An 18732-nucleotide genomic window follows, 5' to 3' on the forward strand; every position below is an offset into this window, starting at 1 on the left:
GTTAAATATATATAATTTCCCTCAAAGAATCTAAGACACTCACATGGAAGGATTTTTATTTTTATTTTTTATCTTCATATTCCCAGTACCTGGCACATAATACTCACTTTATTTATTTATTTTTTGGGGGGAGCCCTTACCTTCCATCTTGGAGTCAATACTGTGTATTGGCTCCAAGGCAGAAGAGTGGTAAGGGCTAGGCAATGGGGGTCAAGTGACTTGCCCAGGGTCACACAGCTGGGACGTGTCTGAGGTCAGATTTGAACCTAGGACCTCCCATCTCTAGGCCTGACTCTCAATCCACTAAGTTACCCAGCTGCTCCCCATAGTACTCACTTTAAAAATAATTATTGGTTGGTGACTGATTGATTGATTTTCCACATTGTATGAACACACAGATTATATACTTCCTCCAGCAAATTTGACTGGTTTGCCAGGTTTGATTTTCTGCCAGGACAGCTTTTTTTTCTTTGCAGAGACCCTTGCCTACTTTTTGTAATTTCAGAGTTCTGCAAAACAAAGTTTTCAAAATGTTACATTTACATTTATTCTAGAATTTTTCCAGATTTTTTTCCTCCAAACCATCAGACACCACCCCCTGGATGTAAGTTTGAAGACTCTCCTTTCCCTTTTGAAAATTGGGCCATGTGCTTGCCTCCAATTCCAAAGCACTTCTCCCATATTCTATATGCCTCATAAGCAAGTTTTTTTTTTTTTTCCAGAACCCAAGAATGTAATCCATTTAGGCCAGATGGGCTGAGCTCATTTAGGACAGGTGCTCTCTTACCATCAGCTCAATTCCCTTGGATTTCAGTTCTTCCTTAACTATTTTTTGTTGTTGTTTTATCCTTCTATATATGAAGATAATTCTCTAGAAGGAGAAAAGAAAAACAAAATGGGAATTAATTTCTGCTTTTTTCATGAGTTATTTTTCCCATAATCCTATCTACCTGAAGCAGCAAGCCTTCTTGCCCACAATCTAACCCTTTTTTTAAAACCCCTTTTTCCCAGCCTTTGACTTTTTCACAAGATTGAAATGTTTTTTAGGAATGCCGCAGTCTTTTGTATTTGTCTCTATAATTTGCCTTCACTTCCATATTTAGTATTTATCTTTTTTTAAAAAATCTAGTGTGAGTTCTCCTTACAAGCATCTCCATAGGTGTCTTCTTGTTTTCTTTCTTGCAGGAATCATTTGCAACTATGTCTTTTTTTTTAATCCTTACCTTCCATTTTAGAATTAATAATATTGTTTATTGCTTCCAAGTTGGAAAAGTGATAAGGGGCTAAGTAATGGGGGTTAAGTGACATGCCCAGGGTCACACAGCTAGGAAGTGTCTGAGGCCAGATTTAAACCTAGGAACTTCCATCTCCATGCCTGGGTCTTTACCCACTGAGTCACCTAGCTACCTTCTGCAACTACATTTTAAAAATTGTGTTTATGAGAGTTTTTCATCTTCTTCAGCTGACTTTTAAGGTCAAAGGAGCATACATATTTCCCTTCCTCTGTCTTTTACAAAATCTGTCTACTTAAAGGCTAGGATGCATGTTCCACAATACCTGCCATGTTCTTCTGTATTTTATCGTGGACTCTAAAATATCATGTTCATTTCTTCTCCATATTACCCATTGTTTTTATTTTAGGAACTAAGGCATCCATATTTGTCCAAATCAGATTTACAGTAATATTATATTGTATGTATCTCATGTAGAATTAGAGAACATTATGGAAAGGAGAAAACACCTTAAATACCATCTAGTTGACCCCTTTCTTTTTCCAAATGAGGAAACTGAGTCCCAGAAAGTTGAGATGACATTCCTAAGGCAACAAAACTAGTTAATTTCAGAGGTAAGGACTAAAACCTACACCTCTAGCTCCAAGTTTCATGTTCTTTCAGTGCCAGAAACTTATCCTGTCTTACTATCTCCAGAAACCAAAACAACAGGTACAGGAGGAAAAAAAAAATCCAGTTTGGTGTTTGGCATGCTAGATCCTTAAACACCTTAGGTAGATGACTGGATTGTAAACTTTTAAACTTGGCCTGGGTAGACTTAGCAATAATAATACCCTCTGGGTGATGATACCTAACATTGTTCTTTCAGGGGTTATAAAGATCAGTAAGGAAATATCTGTAAGGACCCATTACCTTCTTGGAATGAATCTTTCATAAAATTAAAGAGAAATTGAGGCTAAGAGAGCCTAAGGTTTCTCACCTCAACTCATATAGGTAGTAAGCAACAGAACCAGATTTTGAACCCATGTTTTCTGTGAATCCAGTAGATTATCAGCCGTACTGTGAATTTTTCAAGGTAAAGGCATAATCTTAAGGGCATTTAGGTAGTTCAGTGGATAGAAAGCCAGACCTGGAAACAGGAGGTCCTGGGTTCAAATTCCTAGTTGTGTGACCCTGGGCAAGTCACTTAACTCCAATTGCCTAGTCCTTACCTCTCTTCTGCTTTGGAGCTGATATTTAGTATCGATTCTAAGACAGAAGATAAGGGTTTAAAAAAAAAAAAAAAAAGACATCGTCTTGCCATACTCAAACCTCATTAGTTTGGAATTACTGGCCAGTTCATCAAACTGGGTTGACGACTATATTTTTGCTACACCCCAAAACATGATTTTCTGATCAAATTAATTTCAGTAAAAATATGGAAACGCATTTAAACTACTTGTGGGAACATATATGTTCTGTACTTTATAAGCACCATCTTACTACAAATTAAAAGAAGATCTCAAAACTTCTGCTCACAAAAGTCCAGTCTGGAAAGCTGTTTCAGCTTAGTGTGTGTGAGATACTGTATGAACTTGAAGATAATTAAACTTTAAAAATCATTACTGAAAAGTAATAATGATAGCAAGCATATCTATATGACTCTAAGATATGAAAAAATGTTTTACAAACACTTCATTTGTGCTTTAAAATAATATTGTGAGGTCATCAGAATTGCAGGTATTCTTATTTTTCATATCAGAAAACTGAGATTCAGCAGTTCTTTGACTTTCTGATGGTCACACAATTAGGGAGTGCTGTAACTAGTATTCAGATCCAGGTCTCTCCTGTCTGCAGATGGCATGTTCATTTCCCTACTCCAACCTAGAACTTGGAGTTTTCATTAATCCCCTCCCCTCATCAATGAGTGAAACTAGTGAGGTTTTCCAGTATTATCACGTTCTTATGGGAAAGGTTCAGTGCTTTCAGACTATGATTGTTTTAAATTGAGAAAATTCAATTTTCTCTAATGTTTAATTTGGCTCTTAAATGTTTGTATTCATGTGCATACACCTGAAACATTTAGGAAATGAACTCATCTTCCCCACTAAATCAGCTCTGCCTTCTAACTCCCTATTTTCGTTAATGTTGACAGCATTCTCCCAGTCACATAGATTTAAAACATCAGAATCATCTTTGATGCTTCTTTTATCATTTTCTAAATTCTGCCATTTCTGCCTTTGTAGTCTATTATATTTGTCTATTTATTTCTATTTCATCTGACGCAGCTCTAGGTCTTCTGTCGCTTACTACCTCATACCTGGACTTTTGCAGCAGTCTCTTAAACAAAGATACCAGTCCCAAATTAATCTTCCTTAAACAATGCCTTTATCATGTCGTTTCCTTGCTTACAAACCATCCATGATTCCCTATGGGTTACAAGATAAAGTCCAAAAATCATAGCTTGGAATTTGAGGTCCCTAGCTTTCCAACAATATTTCATATTATTTCTCTGTATGAATGAACCCTTCATGCTAGCTAAACTGATCTCCTTAACATCCCCCAGATCTTCTCCATGATGCTTTCTCAGTGGGAAGTGATCCCTCATTTGTGAGCATCTCCTAACATTTATTATCTATCTCACTCATGTGGCACCAAGTTATCACTTTTAGAGTTACCTGGGAACACACTTGGTTCCTTGACTAGGCTGTAAACTCATTAAAAGAGGGAAATATGTCTCTACATTTTTGTGTACTTTATGGCATCCGCCATAATGTCTTGAATATAGTAGGTGCTCACTGCAGCAAGGATGAAACTCAGATTAACTTATGGAAATGTTTTGCTCTTTACAGCAAAACCCAAAATTAACTATGTGGAGAACAAAACCGCCATGGAGTTGGAGGAGCAAATTACTCTTACGTGTGAGGCTTCAGGAGACCCTATCCCCTCCATCACCTGGAGAACTTCCACAAGAAACATCAGCAATGAAGAAAAGGTATAATGTCTCCCAGGCTGCCAGAGCCTTGGAACCTAGACTTGAAACAGCTCAAGTCTGCCACAGTGCCCAGGTCTCTTTGGTGAGCAGGAAGACAATTTATTGTCATCCGAGCACACAGAGTGGTCCTGGTGCCTTCCCATCCCCAGTTTGTCAGTATATCGCCTCCTTGAAGTCCAGTCACAACAGAGTGGGGCAGAGTTCTTTATGGATAATCAGAGATGAAGGAAGCTACTGGATATAGTCAGAGAGTAAAAGATCTTAGGAGATGGAGGGCTGGGGAATTTCAACCTTAGGAGTGATTAAGTCATGAGGGATCAAGAAAAGCCAAGAACCTAATGTCCTGAGGAACAGTTTCAGGTTGCTTCTCTCCCCATCACAGGGACCAAAATGAACCTGTTAATTCTATTCCTTATATATTGTATGCTCATGCTCTCTCTGTACTGTATGCATAAAACCTCGGTCGCCTTTGTGTCTGCCTGTACTGTTGGTCACATATCAATATCATTTTGTTCTAAAGGCAAAAATAATTAGCAGTTTCAGAATACTATTTTTTTCCCCAAAAAGTCTGTCACACAGTGGTCTTTACTCCATTCAGTGAAAGTTTAGGGAACATTTCAACAACCTTTACCTAAAAGGTGGCTGAAAACAATTGGCAAAATCGTCAACTTATACACCACTGGAAAGTCACTTCTCGTTATCAGTAATATGCTCCCCACGAAAAAATAAAGTAACCTAATTTTTATCATTCCCTTACCAATTTCAATGAAACCAGAGGTAGAAGTGTGATGTTAAAACAAAATGTTACTACTTTTATCCCATTTAACCAGTTTCATCTCACATATTCTTTGGGGCTCTATTTTTCTTAGTTCAGAAAAGAGATAGCACAATGGGTAGAGTGCTGGACTTGGAGTCAAGAAGACTTGAGTTCAGATCTTGCCTCAGATATGTCCTAGTTGAGTGACTTTGGGCAAGCTACTTAAACTCTCATAGTTTCCTCATCTATAAAATGGGGGTAAGTAATAGCACCTACCTCCACAGATTTTTGAGATCAAATGAAATAATATGTAAAGGACTTTGCAAACTTTAAAGTATCTGTGTGTGTATGTGTATATATACATATGTACATATATATACTTCATATATCACCTGAAGAACTTCCACAAGAAACATCAGCAATGAAAATGTGTGTGTGTGTGTGTGTGTGTGTGTGTGTGTGTGTGTAGTTGTTATTAGCCAGAACAGTGTCATGAATTCAAGAACAACCATTTTAACTGGGTAAAACACTGGCAATGGATTCCTTAGTGACTAGAAAATCACAAATGACAGATTTTTCACTGGTTTTCCTGAATGCAAGTAACTCTTTGAAGGAATAGGCTAGAATCAAGTTAGAAACAAAAAAAAAGAGGGGGAGTTAGTGTTGAACCATGGTGCCAGAAATTTCCATTTGAACTGTATGATGAAATCTTTTTGAAGGAATCTCCTGCTTCACAGGGATCCAATGGGAAAATCCACTGTGCCAAAGAGCCCTTTCCACTCATCTGAAAAACTGCTAAGTATTTTTGGGACTTTCATATTTATTGTTTGGTATCATAGAAAGAAATTATATTAAGGAAAGTTGATGTTTACTTGAGAAATCCCTTCATTCAGACTGAAACTTTTAAATCTCCAGCTTAGATTTCACCTCTAAGCATGTTTGTTATATGGATTGAATGTCCATTTCAGGACTTAAATTGAAGGGTCTGCTGCTTAGAAGATATGTCCAAAATGACCAAGGAAATGTATGTCTTTGATCTAGGTCATTGCCTACAGTACAACACAGAAATATGTGTCTCTCCCAAGTGAAAAACGATAAACTAATTAATTTCTAATTCTCTGAGTCTTAGATCAGAGATACAGTAGTAGACAAAGACGGACTAGAAGAATCATTAAGATTTGTTACTATGTCACCTGATTTAATGAGCTGGCAGTCCTAGATTAAAAAATTTTAATATAAATCTATTTTCTATGGAATGGGGACAAGAAACCAAGTACCTAATATAGAGTCATGAGGATAGTGGTTATACAGTAAGCGTCATATATGTGTGTGTGTGTATAAAACATACATTTATATGGAGATGGAGATAGACAGACAGATAGATAGACAGCCAGACAGCCAGAAAGAGAGAGAGAGACAGAGACAGAGACAGAGACAGAGACAGAGACAGAGAAAGAAATACCTTGATATATAGTGAGAGATAGATACACCTTGAGTATAACATGGAATAATTTTTCATGTAACTGAGTTTACCTTGTCAGCTTATATGACAGTCTCCTTTACTGTTGAATAATTAGAAGTATCCTAATAACACTAGTTTTATAATAGTTTCTTTGAATATATATTGCCTTAACTTTTATGGAAAGCAACAATAGTGACTAAGTTTCAGAAGTTCTCTAAATCCCTCAGTATCATAACATGATATTTTGTATTTTTAACATGTCTACATATGAAAAAAGTGTGAAATCCCTTACATGATATAGTAATGGCAGAGATGTAGGATACTCAGCCTTGGTGTGTGGGTGACACTTATGAAAATTAAAATACGGGCTACCAACTTTCTGCTTACAATAGGAACAGTCTAAGCAAGTTTAGTTCCAGACAGAGAAGGTTCATCTTTTACTTTTATCCACATATTACTAAATACTAGTAGTGATCTGAGCTTCTATAAAAGACACTTTATCCTCATTAAATTCAGGGACATGTTCCAAGCAGATGAAACACATAGTTTTTACTAATTATGTAAGCAAGGAAGATTTCTTGGAAATGTACTAAAGACTAGATCAGACAGAACACTGCATGTTTGAATCTTAAAAACTGGAAAGATCCTTAGAGAGCATCTAGTTTCACATCTTACACAAATCAGGAATCTCTTCTTTATTGCCCAACAAAATAACCATTCCACCTCTCATTGAAGAGTTTCAGTGAAAGAGCAAATTTCTCCAACATAATTCAGTCAATCCATTCTGTCATGAATGTTGTCAGAAACTTTTATTTCCTTATATTGAGTTGAAATCTACCTTCCTGTCACTCCTACTCCTTGGAGGCAACTCAGAACTGAGTCACTTAGTGGGCAGCTGGGTGGCTCCATGGATTGAGAACTAGGCCTAGAGATGGGAGGTCCTAGGTTCAAATCTGGCCTCAGACACTTCTAGCTGTGTGACCTTGGACAAGTCGCTTAACCCTGTTTGCCTCAGTTTCCTTATCTGTTATCTGTTATTCTCATCTGTTAAGTAAGCTGCTGAAGGAAATGACAAACCACCTAGTATCTATGTCAAGAAAACCCCCAATGGGCTTACAAAGAGTGAGATATGACTAAACAACAATGACTATGTCCCCATTAATATTTCTGGTCATTGTGTGATGCCTAAACCAAATAAAATACTTCAAATGTGGACATATAATACAGTGGGAATATTACCTCTGTTACTCTAGACACTCTACTGATACCAATGTAACATAAGATTAAATGTGTTATTTCCAGTCATCAAGTCACATACTGCCTTATATTGAAAATATGACTTTTTGCTTATAACTCTGATAAAGCCAAATTTTCTACATGCTCTCTTTGTAGACATGATTTTCTTTAACTCAAATGTATGGCTTTATATTCATTCCTATTACATTTGTTGTTGTCTCCTACACATCACTTAAAGAAATAAAATGAAACCCTGATCTTCTGTCTTTGTATCAATTCTAAGACAGAAGAGTGGCAAGAGCTAGGCAATTTGGGGTTAAGTGATTTGCCTAGGTCACATAACTAGAAACTCTCAGAAGCCAGATTTGAACTGAGGGCCTCCTCTCTCCAAGTCTGACTCTTTATCCCTTGAGACATCTAGCTTCTGCCCTTGCTTCTGCCCTTCATTAAAAATTGTCAGCATCTTTAAAAATCTTGATTCAGACATCCACCATAATAGGTATCCCTTTCAAAATTTTGTTAATTTGATAAACAGATCTCTCATTTTATCTAAATTATTTAAAGTTTTAATGAATTAAATTACTAATATAAAATTATTATAAAATTAAAATTATATTAAAATGTTGAATAGGACAGGACCGAGTATAAAACTACACAGTATATCACTAGGGCTCTTCTGTAGGCTATCATACCTTTAGTCACTACTTTTTAGGTTACAGTAATTTAACCAGCCACTCATCTGCCTAATTTTACTACCATCCAACCCACTTTTCTGTATCATGTCTACAAGGATATTTTGACAAATTTTATTCAATGCCTTTCTGAAATCTAAATACATTATTTTTATAGAATTCCTCTGATGTATCCCAAAAAAGGAAATGAGATGAGTTTGGCAAGATTTGTTCATAGTGAACCCTTGCTGCCTCCTGGTGATTACTGCCTTATTTTCCAAATGCACACAAACTGTTTAACGATCTGCTCTAAACCAGGTTTGGTGGGCACATACATATACGTAATCCCTGCCATTGAGGAGACTGAGGCTGGTGAATCACTTGAGCTCAGAAGCCCTGTCACAGAAACACTAAACAAAGTCTAGCCTCTACATTTCACTTCTAGCCTGGGTGAAATGGGGAGACTTGATCTCTTAAAATAAAATAAAGGTAACAACTACAACAACCACAATAATAATCTTTTCTAAGATTTCCCTGCGTTTAATGCCAAATTTACTAGTTTGCCATTTCTTTTATCCCCCATTTTTCAACTTTTGAAAGCACCCTTATGATTTCTCAAAGATTACAGACAGTTATCCCTAGCTACAACCTGCAGCAGCCCAAGATGGAATTCAAATAGGCCTAGAGATGAATTACTTAAAGGGACTGTTTTCTCTTATTCTCTCCTTACTATTTGTGCTTAAATAAAGTTTTTCCTACCTTTTCTAGCTTGGCTTAAACAACTTTAACAGAGTTTGGAAAGAAACCATTTAGACATGGATAAAAGAAAGAAGACAAGGGAAAAAAGTCAGAAGGGGAGAACTGTTTACAGGAAGAACTATTAAAGGCAATAAACAAAAAACAATTTTACTAGAAGAGAAGGAATCATAAAATCATGTTTTCAGATTTAGAAGGGGCCCAGTTCTGGTCTTCTTGTTTTACAGAAAAGAAAACTGAGTCTGAATATATGTGTGTATGTATATACACACATGTGTTTCTATGATGTGTATGTATTTATATATGTATGTATATATACACATATATCACAAAAATATATACTATATATATTCCAGTTAGTACATATAGATATGTGATAAATGTTTATCTCTGTATATATACACCCATATCTACATATAGACATAGCAAAACCATTTAAATTAATTTATCCAATATTTCTCCCAGAAGGGTTTTAAATTACACACACACAAAAAAAAAAAGATTGCTAGTAATTTTTAAATAGATTCTGATTACTTCGGAGGAATGTTAAATATTTTCTCTTATAGTGAATTGTAGTAGGAGCCAAATGAAATCACCTTTAGCTTACACTGGATCCTAACCAACTTTGTCCTTTTGCTTCATATCTGAGTTAAACCTTGTATTATTCTCAAGCTTAAGTGATAAGTAGTAAAAGCCACTGATACAATCAGGCAGTCAGTGACTTCCTTATCAAATATTTAATGCTTTCTTAATGGAAAAGTGCCATGAGCCTGGAATTAAGGCCTCAGTCTTTATTCTTGTAAACGGCTCCAGCATATTGACTTGTTTATAGACTGATCTTCAGGCAGTACTTAAGCAGATTTCAACTAGTTGACTTGCCACTGAGTTGATTCTTTTTTTTTTTTTTAAATCATAATAGGTGAAATAACCAGACCCATTTGTATGGTCTGGATCATCAAGGATATTTGAACTGAACCCTTAGTTTCTAGATTGATTCCTTAGTGATCACTGTGACAACCTCTTGCAAATTAAATTGACAGTCAACTTGGTTAGTCTGGTCATGGATAGAAAGGGGGTCTTTACAATAATTCAGATCAATGGCAACTTAATGTCTTCATTAATCATCCTTCTAATCAAGATCCATTTATCATTTTGCCACATTTTGAAATGTCTATGGTGTTACATACCAAACAGATTTCTTCATTATTTCTAAATATCCATGATTTAATCATTGCTGATACTTCCTCTACCAACAGCAGAATACCTAACAGACTGTCTTCAGGGGTTTCAGTTGTCATTAGTTAAAAAAAAAGATCAACATCAGGTGGTCTTACTGCAGATGCACTTCTCCAGATTAAACTAAACTGTTCCCAAACCCCAGTCAAAGCCTTTCCTGTTTGGTAGGACCTCCTGGAGCTTACATTTTACTGGTATAAATAACAGCTGGGGAGCCCACAATCACTTCCAAGCCAGGATGAGGTATTGAAGACAAAAACAGAGGATACCAAAGAAGTGTTCAAATACTGATTGATTGTCATTCAAAGCACCCAGAAGAGTAAGCCTAGTTTCAAAATAAGCCATTAGGTTTGTGATAAAATGCTGATGTGACCATTCCTATGCCTTTAAAAGGATTACAAAGATGGGGGGGACAACAAGATAGGGAAAGAAAGGTTTCCTGGGGTACAGAGCAGAGGGAATAGAGCAAGAAAAAATGAAGAAGTCAAAGGGTTTTAATGACTTGAATGCTTAGAGAGGAAAGTTTATATCTGAATAATATAAACCAACTAGATATATATCATGAAAGATAAATCAGCTTAGTTTGCTATATTTTTTTTCCTTAAACAATGAGTTACTTGTAGCAAACTGAGCCTATTTATCCAGCATTAGATCAGGTTATTATGGTATGTCCATTCCTAAATTTGCCACTTAAACAGAGATGAATTCTTTTACAATGTGAATTATAAAAACAATTCACTCACCAATTTGTTTTCTAGGCTTGGCTATTTGCAATTTAAATTTTCTTAAAATGGGTCACATCTGCATTGCAATTGTCTTATCAAGACCAAAATGTAGACTATTTTCCCATATAGGCATGAGAGTAGTAGTAGAACTGCAAAAATCGAACGATATCATTACAATTAATGGCCACAGAACAGTATTGCAATAAGAGAAATTCTCACATAAAGATAACACTAGGCAACAGGTTCTTGAGAAAACTAGCCCTGGCATTTGGCAGGCAAGCTTTCAAATGATGTGGAATTGGTGATTTTATTTGATAATGGCACACAAGATGGTGTGTTTTTTTCAGGCTCTGCATATTCCTCTGGTCACCTTTTCTTCTTCATTTCAAGATCATGTAAAATAATGCAACATTAGCCTCCTCCTGCTCCATACAATGCCTTCCGTGTCTAGAGTGGGCTTTCAATACATATTTGCTAACTGACATTCCATGGACTCCATCTCTGTGTTTCTCATCTCTTTTCTGTCTTCTTGCTATATGAGCATCAGTGGTATTCATTCATCCATATCACCCACTAAAAAGAGCACTGCAGCTGTGATATTAGCAGGTGACTTTTGATTCCTGGATAAGTGAAGTAGATCCCCAAGTTCTAAATTAATCAAAGAACTTAGATGCTGGCAGGATAAAAGTTCAGATACAAACTTTAGTGTGTCTGAGTTGGCAATATTAGGGATGATGGCTCATTCCAGAATAGAAACCAATGTTTCTTGCTGAAAACAGTCATGTTGTGTGTGAGCCTGCCTTCCATTCATTTAACACCAAGAAAAACCCTTATAGCACCATAGTAGCATTCATTGGTGTCTGCAAAGCTTCCTGACCCATAATCTTATGAATGACACAATTCCCATTCCCATTGCTCTTCTCTTTGGTTCTTACATTTAATTTTTTTTTTGCTTTTTTTAATAAGACGGGATCCATTTAATTTTTTAATAGAATGCATGCAAGAAATTGTACAATGCATGAGCACAGAACACCTTTACCGTGTCTGTGTGATACCATATAATAAATCAAAGAGAGGAAACCTGCTCTATAAATATCTCAGGATTGTGTGCTTAGGACTCTTGGGCACAGTCCAGTAGCACCCCTACGATATATTTATAGATGTTCTGAAATGTGCAGTCTAATGTGTTATGTGCCTATCCACATTCATACATATATGTGGATGTATAATTCAAAAGAACAGAGCATATCATCCTGGAGATTTTTAGCTTTCCCAAGTTTATTGAACTTAAAATGAATGTGAAAATCTTAAACAACAAAGTGGGAAGTGAACATACTCCTGAAAATGGGCCCTTGGCAAAAAAAGAGAAAAAAGTCCTGAATTGAAAGGAAGCTGCATGTGCACGGAATGCAGTGTGATGCATCTACTACCTGAAGCAACATGTTGTAAAATTTTACTGCTTTCTTGTTGTGTTTTATATCTGTTCTCTCCAGGCTTCGTGGACTCGACCAGAGAAGCAAGAGGTATAGCTTATCTGACCACTAGCCAGTTCTTAGCATTTGAAAACATTATAACTTAACCCAATATTACTGCAGTAATTAGATATACTCAACTAATTAGTGATTTAGTTTGATTAAAGAACAGGTCATTAGTATAGAAGTTCTTTGGTAATAGTGTCATTTGGAGTTGAGCAAGCAAGCTGTGTTGGGAGTGGATGGAAAAGGCTTGTTTTCCAAAGCTGACTATGATTTTGTAACTACCATATCCCCTTGGTGTTCCAGGGAAATTATATCCTAGGAATCAAGTCTATAAAAACTAATTTCCCCAATTCATGATCCAGGCACTTTTCAAATCACAGAATGTTTTGTTTCTCACCTGGTTGGAATGGCTTTGGATATTAAAAAATCAGAGTTCAGTTACCTGATAAATTAACCTTATCTCTTCCAACCCAACTCATCTCGTTGCTCATATCCCTCATTACCAGAAATCTTTTATTATTAAAACAATTGCATCACATTCCATCCCCAAAACAATGCAATAGCAACTCTTGGTAGGTGTTTGCTCATATAAGTGTTTCTAAACCAATAAATTAATCTGTTATTTTTTAAAAATTAAATTTATGAACCTAGGGTGATTTGGGTGCTAATGGTTTTGTATTTTTCATACAAATGTGTTGTTTTTCAAATTATTTGATCTGATGTGCAATTCATAAAGAAGCTTCTTGCTTCAATTGGAGAGATGTGGGACATTGTTTCAAAACCACAACCAAATATTAGTCTATTTCATTCCCTTTATTATTATGAACGACTTCTAGAAGTGAGTCCAAGAATTAATTATTCTGTCCCAAGTGTTACATCTCCATGACCCTCTTTGTGAGCACATCTATTATTCTTCTCATTGGTCCTGTTATCTTAATGCAGCATAGGCTAAAAGTTGATTTGTTACAGGGCAGGGTCAAGGCTTCCTAACACCTACCATTTCACTCAAGTATGACAAAAAGAATCCCTGTATTTTTTTTCAGGTTAACCTTGATATTTTAGCCCCATTAATGCAGTCTATGGAAATCCTAAATCCTGTTTTTGCTAAACTGCATGCATTCATCCTCCTAGATTTTCAGATGTATTGATAACTATGCAGACACATGACTGACCTGTTCAGATCATAGGTAAAACAAATATTTAATGCTGTTTAATATTTAGAATCTGCTGCCTTCCCCCAGCCATTAACATTCATTTCTGCACTTGTACATGCTGCCATAGTTGTATCTAATTCATTATGTCCTCTTTTTGTATCATACCTTCTTTTCTGTCAAAAGGAGTGTGGTTAAGTGCACTTCCTCTCTAAAATGCTTCCCCTCTTTGACCACAGGAATTGCTTAGTGCTGTCATATGCAGGATGATTTATTACCTCAGTCATGAAATTATTGGGATTATGGGCAAGAAGAAAAATGAGTTGTTAGTTGTTAGCTTCTCATGGACAGCTACAAATCTCATTCTGCCTGACCCTAGACATTTTTTTTTTCCTAAACCTGGCAGGGAAGGGGAAAAGGGAGTAGAAATGTGAGGGGAGAGGGTGGGACTAAAAGCATTATTATTTTAAATAAATGATACTTTCTTAGCCCCAAAGAAAACCGAACCCTTGGTTTTCCAGAAGAGCCCTTAAGTAGCATATTTCACTCTCCAAATAATTGTGTTCCAGGTGAATGATTCCCCAGAGACCTGCGAGTTGCTTCCTTACTGCCCTTCCCACCTTACCCTAAAGGCCCTCCTCTCTCGTCCTCCCTCCCATTTTGTCCCAATTAGAGACAAAGGCTAACAAGTCTAGGTAAATGCAGAAGAAAACTGGTTTTTCATATTATGGGATCCTAGGATACTTTGTTTTTATATATTCTGTAGGTAGTGAGGCAGGAAAATGGTTTGAGTGAAGGAATGGTTATAACCCTTCCTCCATATTCTTGACCTGAATCCTTCTCCCTCCATTCTGTTTAAAGGGTGTTTTTTTTTCATTCCATCTTGAACCATAAAGACATAAGTTGGATAATGATATACCCCTGGCTTAATCTTGGACCCCAAGTAAAACATTTGACCACAAAACAAGCCTAGAGGCACTGAAATCCCTTGTGTATCCTCTTTGAGGGAGCACCTAAAGGATCAGATACAAATCCTTATGGTCATTTCTCTCTCAGATTTATGTCACTATTACCTATTACACTATTAAGAATGGCCTCAAGTGGCACACTCAAAAGATCTGTTGATAAGAAATTAAAGAAATGTTCATACAAAGAAAGTTGGCTAAAGGAAAGAAGGCCGAGTAGACTATATTTTGAGTTCCTTTTAACCTTTTTTTTCTTTTTATGAGATAGCCTGAGCTTCATCTCCTGATTTTCTTTATATTGTTTTTCCCCCGTGTTCCATTTTTCTGGGAAAGATACTTTATCTCTTTGACTGCAATATCTTTTAGACACATTCTCTTTACATAGGGAATAAAAAACCTAAAAGCAGATCTTGCTCATGCCTCAGACTCCTTTTTCATTCACTGATTGAAAACAGTGTGCTAGATTGAACCTTTGTGCTCAAGGGAAGAGCAGACAGACTGTGACTTTGAAATACTGAGAGCTAGCCTTCCCCCTCCTCATTCTCAAGCAAGCTGACCAAAGGGACCCCAAAATTAAGGCTGTCTTTCATTCTCAGAAATACTAAGCGCTAAACAAAGCATTTTAACACCTAATTACAAAGGTATCCTTAGCTCAGGAACAGCAACCATTTCAGAACACCAGTTTCCTCAATGATGTAGACTTGGGTGACATACCCAGAAACCAACTTGTGCCAAATAATTTCACCCATTTTAGACATTTAAGAAGAAAGGATTCAGAACTAACCCATTATCCACTGACTAAGCATAATTCTCTTTTTCTCTTATTGGCTTGTAATTATATTTCCAGAATCTTCCAAAGCAAATTGTAGCATTTAATTTTCAAAAAGGAGTACAACAATAATTATGACTTTCAGGTCTTTGCCCAAGACTTTCTGCTACTATGAATATTACGATAAGCCAGTATATACTCCTGGTCCCACAGTCAGTGTTTAAAAAAATTTCTAAATGAATATTTTTATGGAAAAAGAAGGGGGCACAGGAAACAGAAATAACTCGTGAAGACAGGAGTTTTCCTGGCTAGTTTTAGGTATATCATAGTTTTTATTGAAAGATACCAGCTCCCAAAAATGATGGACAGACTACTGGAAAATCAATCCACAAACATTTGTTGTCTGTCACAGACTAGGCACTATGCTATATAACCTGGGGATATAAATTTTTAAAAAGGAACCTTTACCTTCATTGAGGACACAGTCTCTCAAATACAGGGGTTGAGGATAGAGAGATTTTTTTGAGATTTGTGAATTCATTGGGAAAATCACTAACCAGAATTTTGCCTTAAGTGTTAATTACTCAAATCTACAGATTATGGGACTTTTTTTCCTTTCCTCCTCCTCTTCTACCACATAGTTTTAGACTGATTGGTACTCACTAATTCTCTGTAATACCACTTTAGTACTTCAGGTGCCATCTCAAGCCTCCCATAATTTCTTCATAGGTAGCTCAGACATATTAGGATAAGGATGGGGGGGGGCAGGGTCAGAGGGTCTAAAATTGATCAAAATAAGAAAATTCTCCACCCACATAGCCAGCTCCCTCTCTCCTCCCTTCCTTCCCCCTCTCTTTCTATCGTTCACCTTATGCAACTCACTTTCTGACCCTCTCTCCCTTATCCTCCCTCCAGACTCTGGACGGGCATATTGTGGTAAGCAGCCATGTTCGGGTGTCATCGCTGACACTGAAGAGCATTCAGTACACGGATGCCGGGGAATACATCTGCACAGCCAGCAACACCATTGGCCAGGATTCCCAGGCTATGTACCTTGAAGTACAATGTGAGAAACTGCTTGGGAAAGGGGCAGAAATAAAGAGAGAAGGGGCAAGTCAGCATTGCCATGTCCACTCTAACTTTTAATTCCTGATATCCTGGGTAGGAGACTAGATCCATTGTCCAGGCTATTGCAGAAGGATTTTTGCCCTTTGCCAGCCTAGACAAAAGGAGCAGCTGGGTGGCTCGGTGGATAAATTGCTGGACCTAGAGTCAGAAAGACTTGAGTTCAAATCCAACCTCAGATAACTTATTAGCTGTGTGGCCCTGGGCAAGTCACTTAACCCTGTTTGCCTCAGTTTCTTCATCTGTTAAATGAGCTGGAGAAAGAAGTGGCAAACCATTCCTGTATCTTTGCCAAGGATACCCCAAATGGAGTCATGAAGACTCAGACATAACTGAAATGGCTCAGCAACAAAAAAGCATTAGACAAATACCTGACCAACCCCTCTTCCCTTTGAGTCTGATTATGCCACTTCTCCAGGTCACACAAGTAAGTCAAGCTTTCCAGATAGATAGTTCTGCCCTCCACCCCACCCTTCCTTATTTAAGCCTGAACTCTATTGTTAGGTGCTGCCAAGTTCTCTTGCCAGGTTATTGAAGTCTTCATTTGTTGCAGATGCCCCCAAGCTTCAGGGCCCTGTGGCTGTGTACACCTGGGAAGGGAACCAGGTCAACATCACCTGTGAGGTGTTTGCCTATCCCAGTGCCACCATCTCCTGGTTCCGAGATGGGCAATTGTTGCCAAGCTCCAACTACAGCAATATCAAAATATACAACAGCCCTTCTGCTAGCTACTTAGAGGTAAGGATCAGGAAAGGAGGAGAAGACATACAGCCTAACTAAGGGCAACTTCTATTTGCAGCATCAATTCCTATTCCTACTTATCTAGCTCAAAATAAATTGCTGGCTGGAGAAAGGAGCCTGAATTTGACCCCAGAGGACCCTGTCAGCCATAGGGATTCTATTTTTGGAGTCAACTCTGCCACAAATCAAGGCTGGTGAACCTGGCCCCAAGCCCTTTGGCTATGGCAATAAGTCCTCCCTCCCCAGGCTCTTTTCTTTACCCTGCTCCAGTTTTAAGACTGGAACCAATACATTTTGCATTACAAAAACCTTACCCCATAGAGAATAAAACTATTAATTCTAAACAATGCCTATAGCTACTGCCATGGGACACCGATAACCTTCATCTTTCCTTTCTCCTTCTGAAGGTCACCCCTGACTCTGAGAATGACTTTGGAAACTACAATTGCACTGCCGTGAATCGTATTGGTCAAGAGTCCTTAGAATTCATCCTTGTCCAAGCTGGTGAGTGTCACATAATCCCTCTTGTGTCTTGTGTAAAGGCATTTGGACTACTTGGATGAGTAACATAGGAAGGGAAAATAACTAGAAATGGGGAAGAAGGAGCTCTTTTTGCTGAGAATAGGAGGAAAACCCTGGTGCCAGAAAAGGATAGATGAATCATTAGAACACATGGGATAGTAGGGATAGATTATTAAAGAATTTAGAGCAGAATTTGAGAGCCACAAGGATTAATAATTTAATAATGGGTTGGCAATGAAATCAAGAGGACCATACTCTTTAAAGAAATTGATATTATATATTAAATAAAGATAATATTATATTATTGTATATTATATAAAGAAAATATATTCATTATTTAAATACTATATATTAAGTAGGATATTATATTATTGTATATTAAATAAAACATATTTTCTATTATATAAATTATACAAAGAGAATATTATATCTAATTGTATATTAGATAAAATTTATTATTGTATTTTATAAATACACAAAGGACTATTATAATATATATTAGGTAAATATATTATTGTGGGCAGCTGGGTGGCTCAGTGGATTGAGAGCCAGGCCTAGAGACTGGAGGTCCTAGGTTCAAGTCCGGTCTCGGACACTTCCAGCTGTGTGACCTTGGGCAAGTCACTTGACCCCTATCACCCACCCTTACCACTCCTGGGCCAAGGACGGTCCCTAGCCTGGATGAAAAAGGAGGAGGGTTGGGCGTGGGGCTAGCAACCCCACCCTGTAAAAACTACATCTGCTAAAGAAACTGCAACCTAAAGTAGGGGCAGCTGGGCTAGCTCAGTGGATTGAGAGCCAGGCCTCGAGATGAAAGGTCCTAGGTTCAAATCCAGGCTCAGACAGCTGGGTGACCCTGAGCGACTGTGCGACCCGTTGCCTACTGGTTGTGGCCCTATGCTCCTAGAATGGAGTCCCAGGATAAAAAAAAA

General features: G+C 37.3%; 1 protein-coding gene across 1 annotated transcript in view; it reads left to right on the plus strand.

Annotated features, from left to right (window-relative positions):
* Positions 1–18732, plus strand: part of NCAM1 (neural cell adhesion molecule 1) — a 90392-nt gene that overhangs the window by 23134 nt on the left and 48526 nt on the right. The window contains exons 8-12 of the mRNA XM_044669023.1: positions 4064–4206; positions 12543–12572; positions 16328–16478; positions 17091–17275; positions 17686–17814. Of these exons, the coding sequence (XP_044524958.1) occupies positions 4064–4206; positions 12543–12572; positions 16328–16478; positions 17091–17275; positions 17686–17814 (638 nt within the window). The remainder of the gene's footprint in view (positions 1–4063; positions 4207–12542; positions 12573–16327; positions 16479–17090; positions 17276–17685; positions 17815–18732) is intronic.

Source organism: Gracilinanus agilis, chromosome 3, assembly GCF_016433145.1.
Source record: "Gracilinanus agilis isolate LMUSP501 chromosome 3, AgileGrace, whole genome shotgun sequence".
Classification (NCBI taxonomy): Eukaryota; Metazoa; Chordata; class Mammalia; order Didelphimorphia; family Didelphidae; genus Gracilinanus; species Gracilinanus agilis.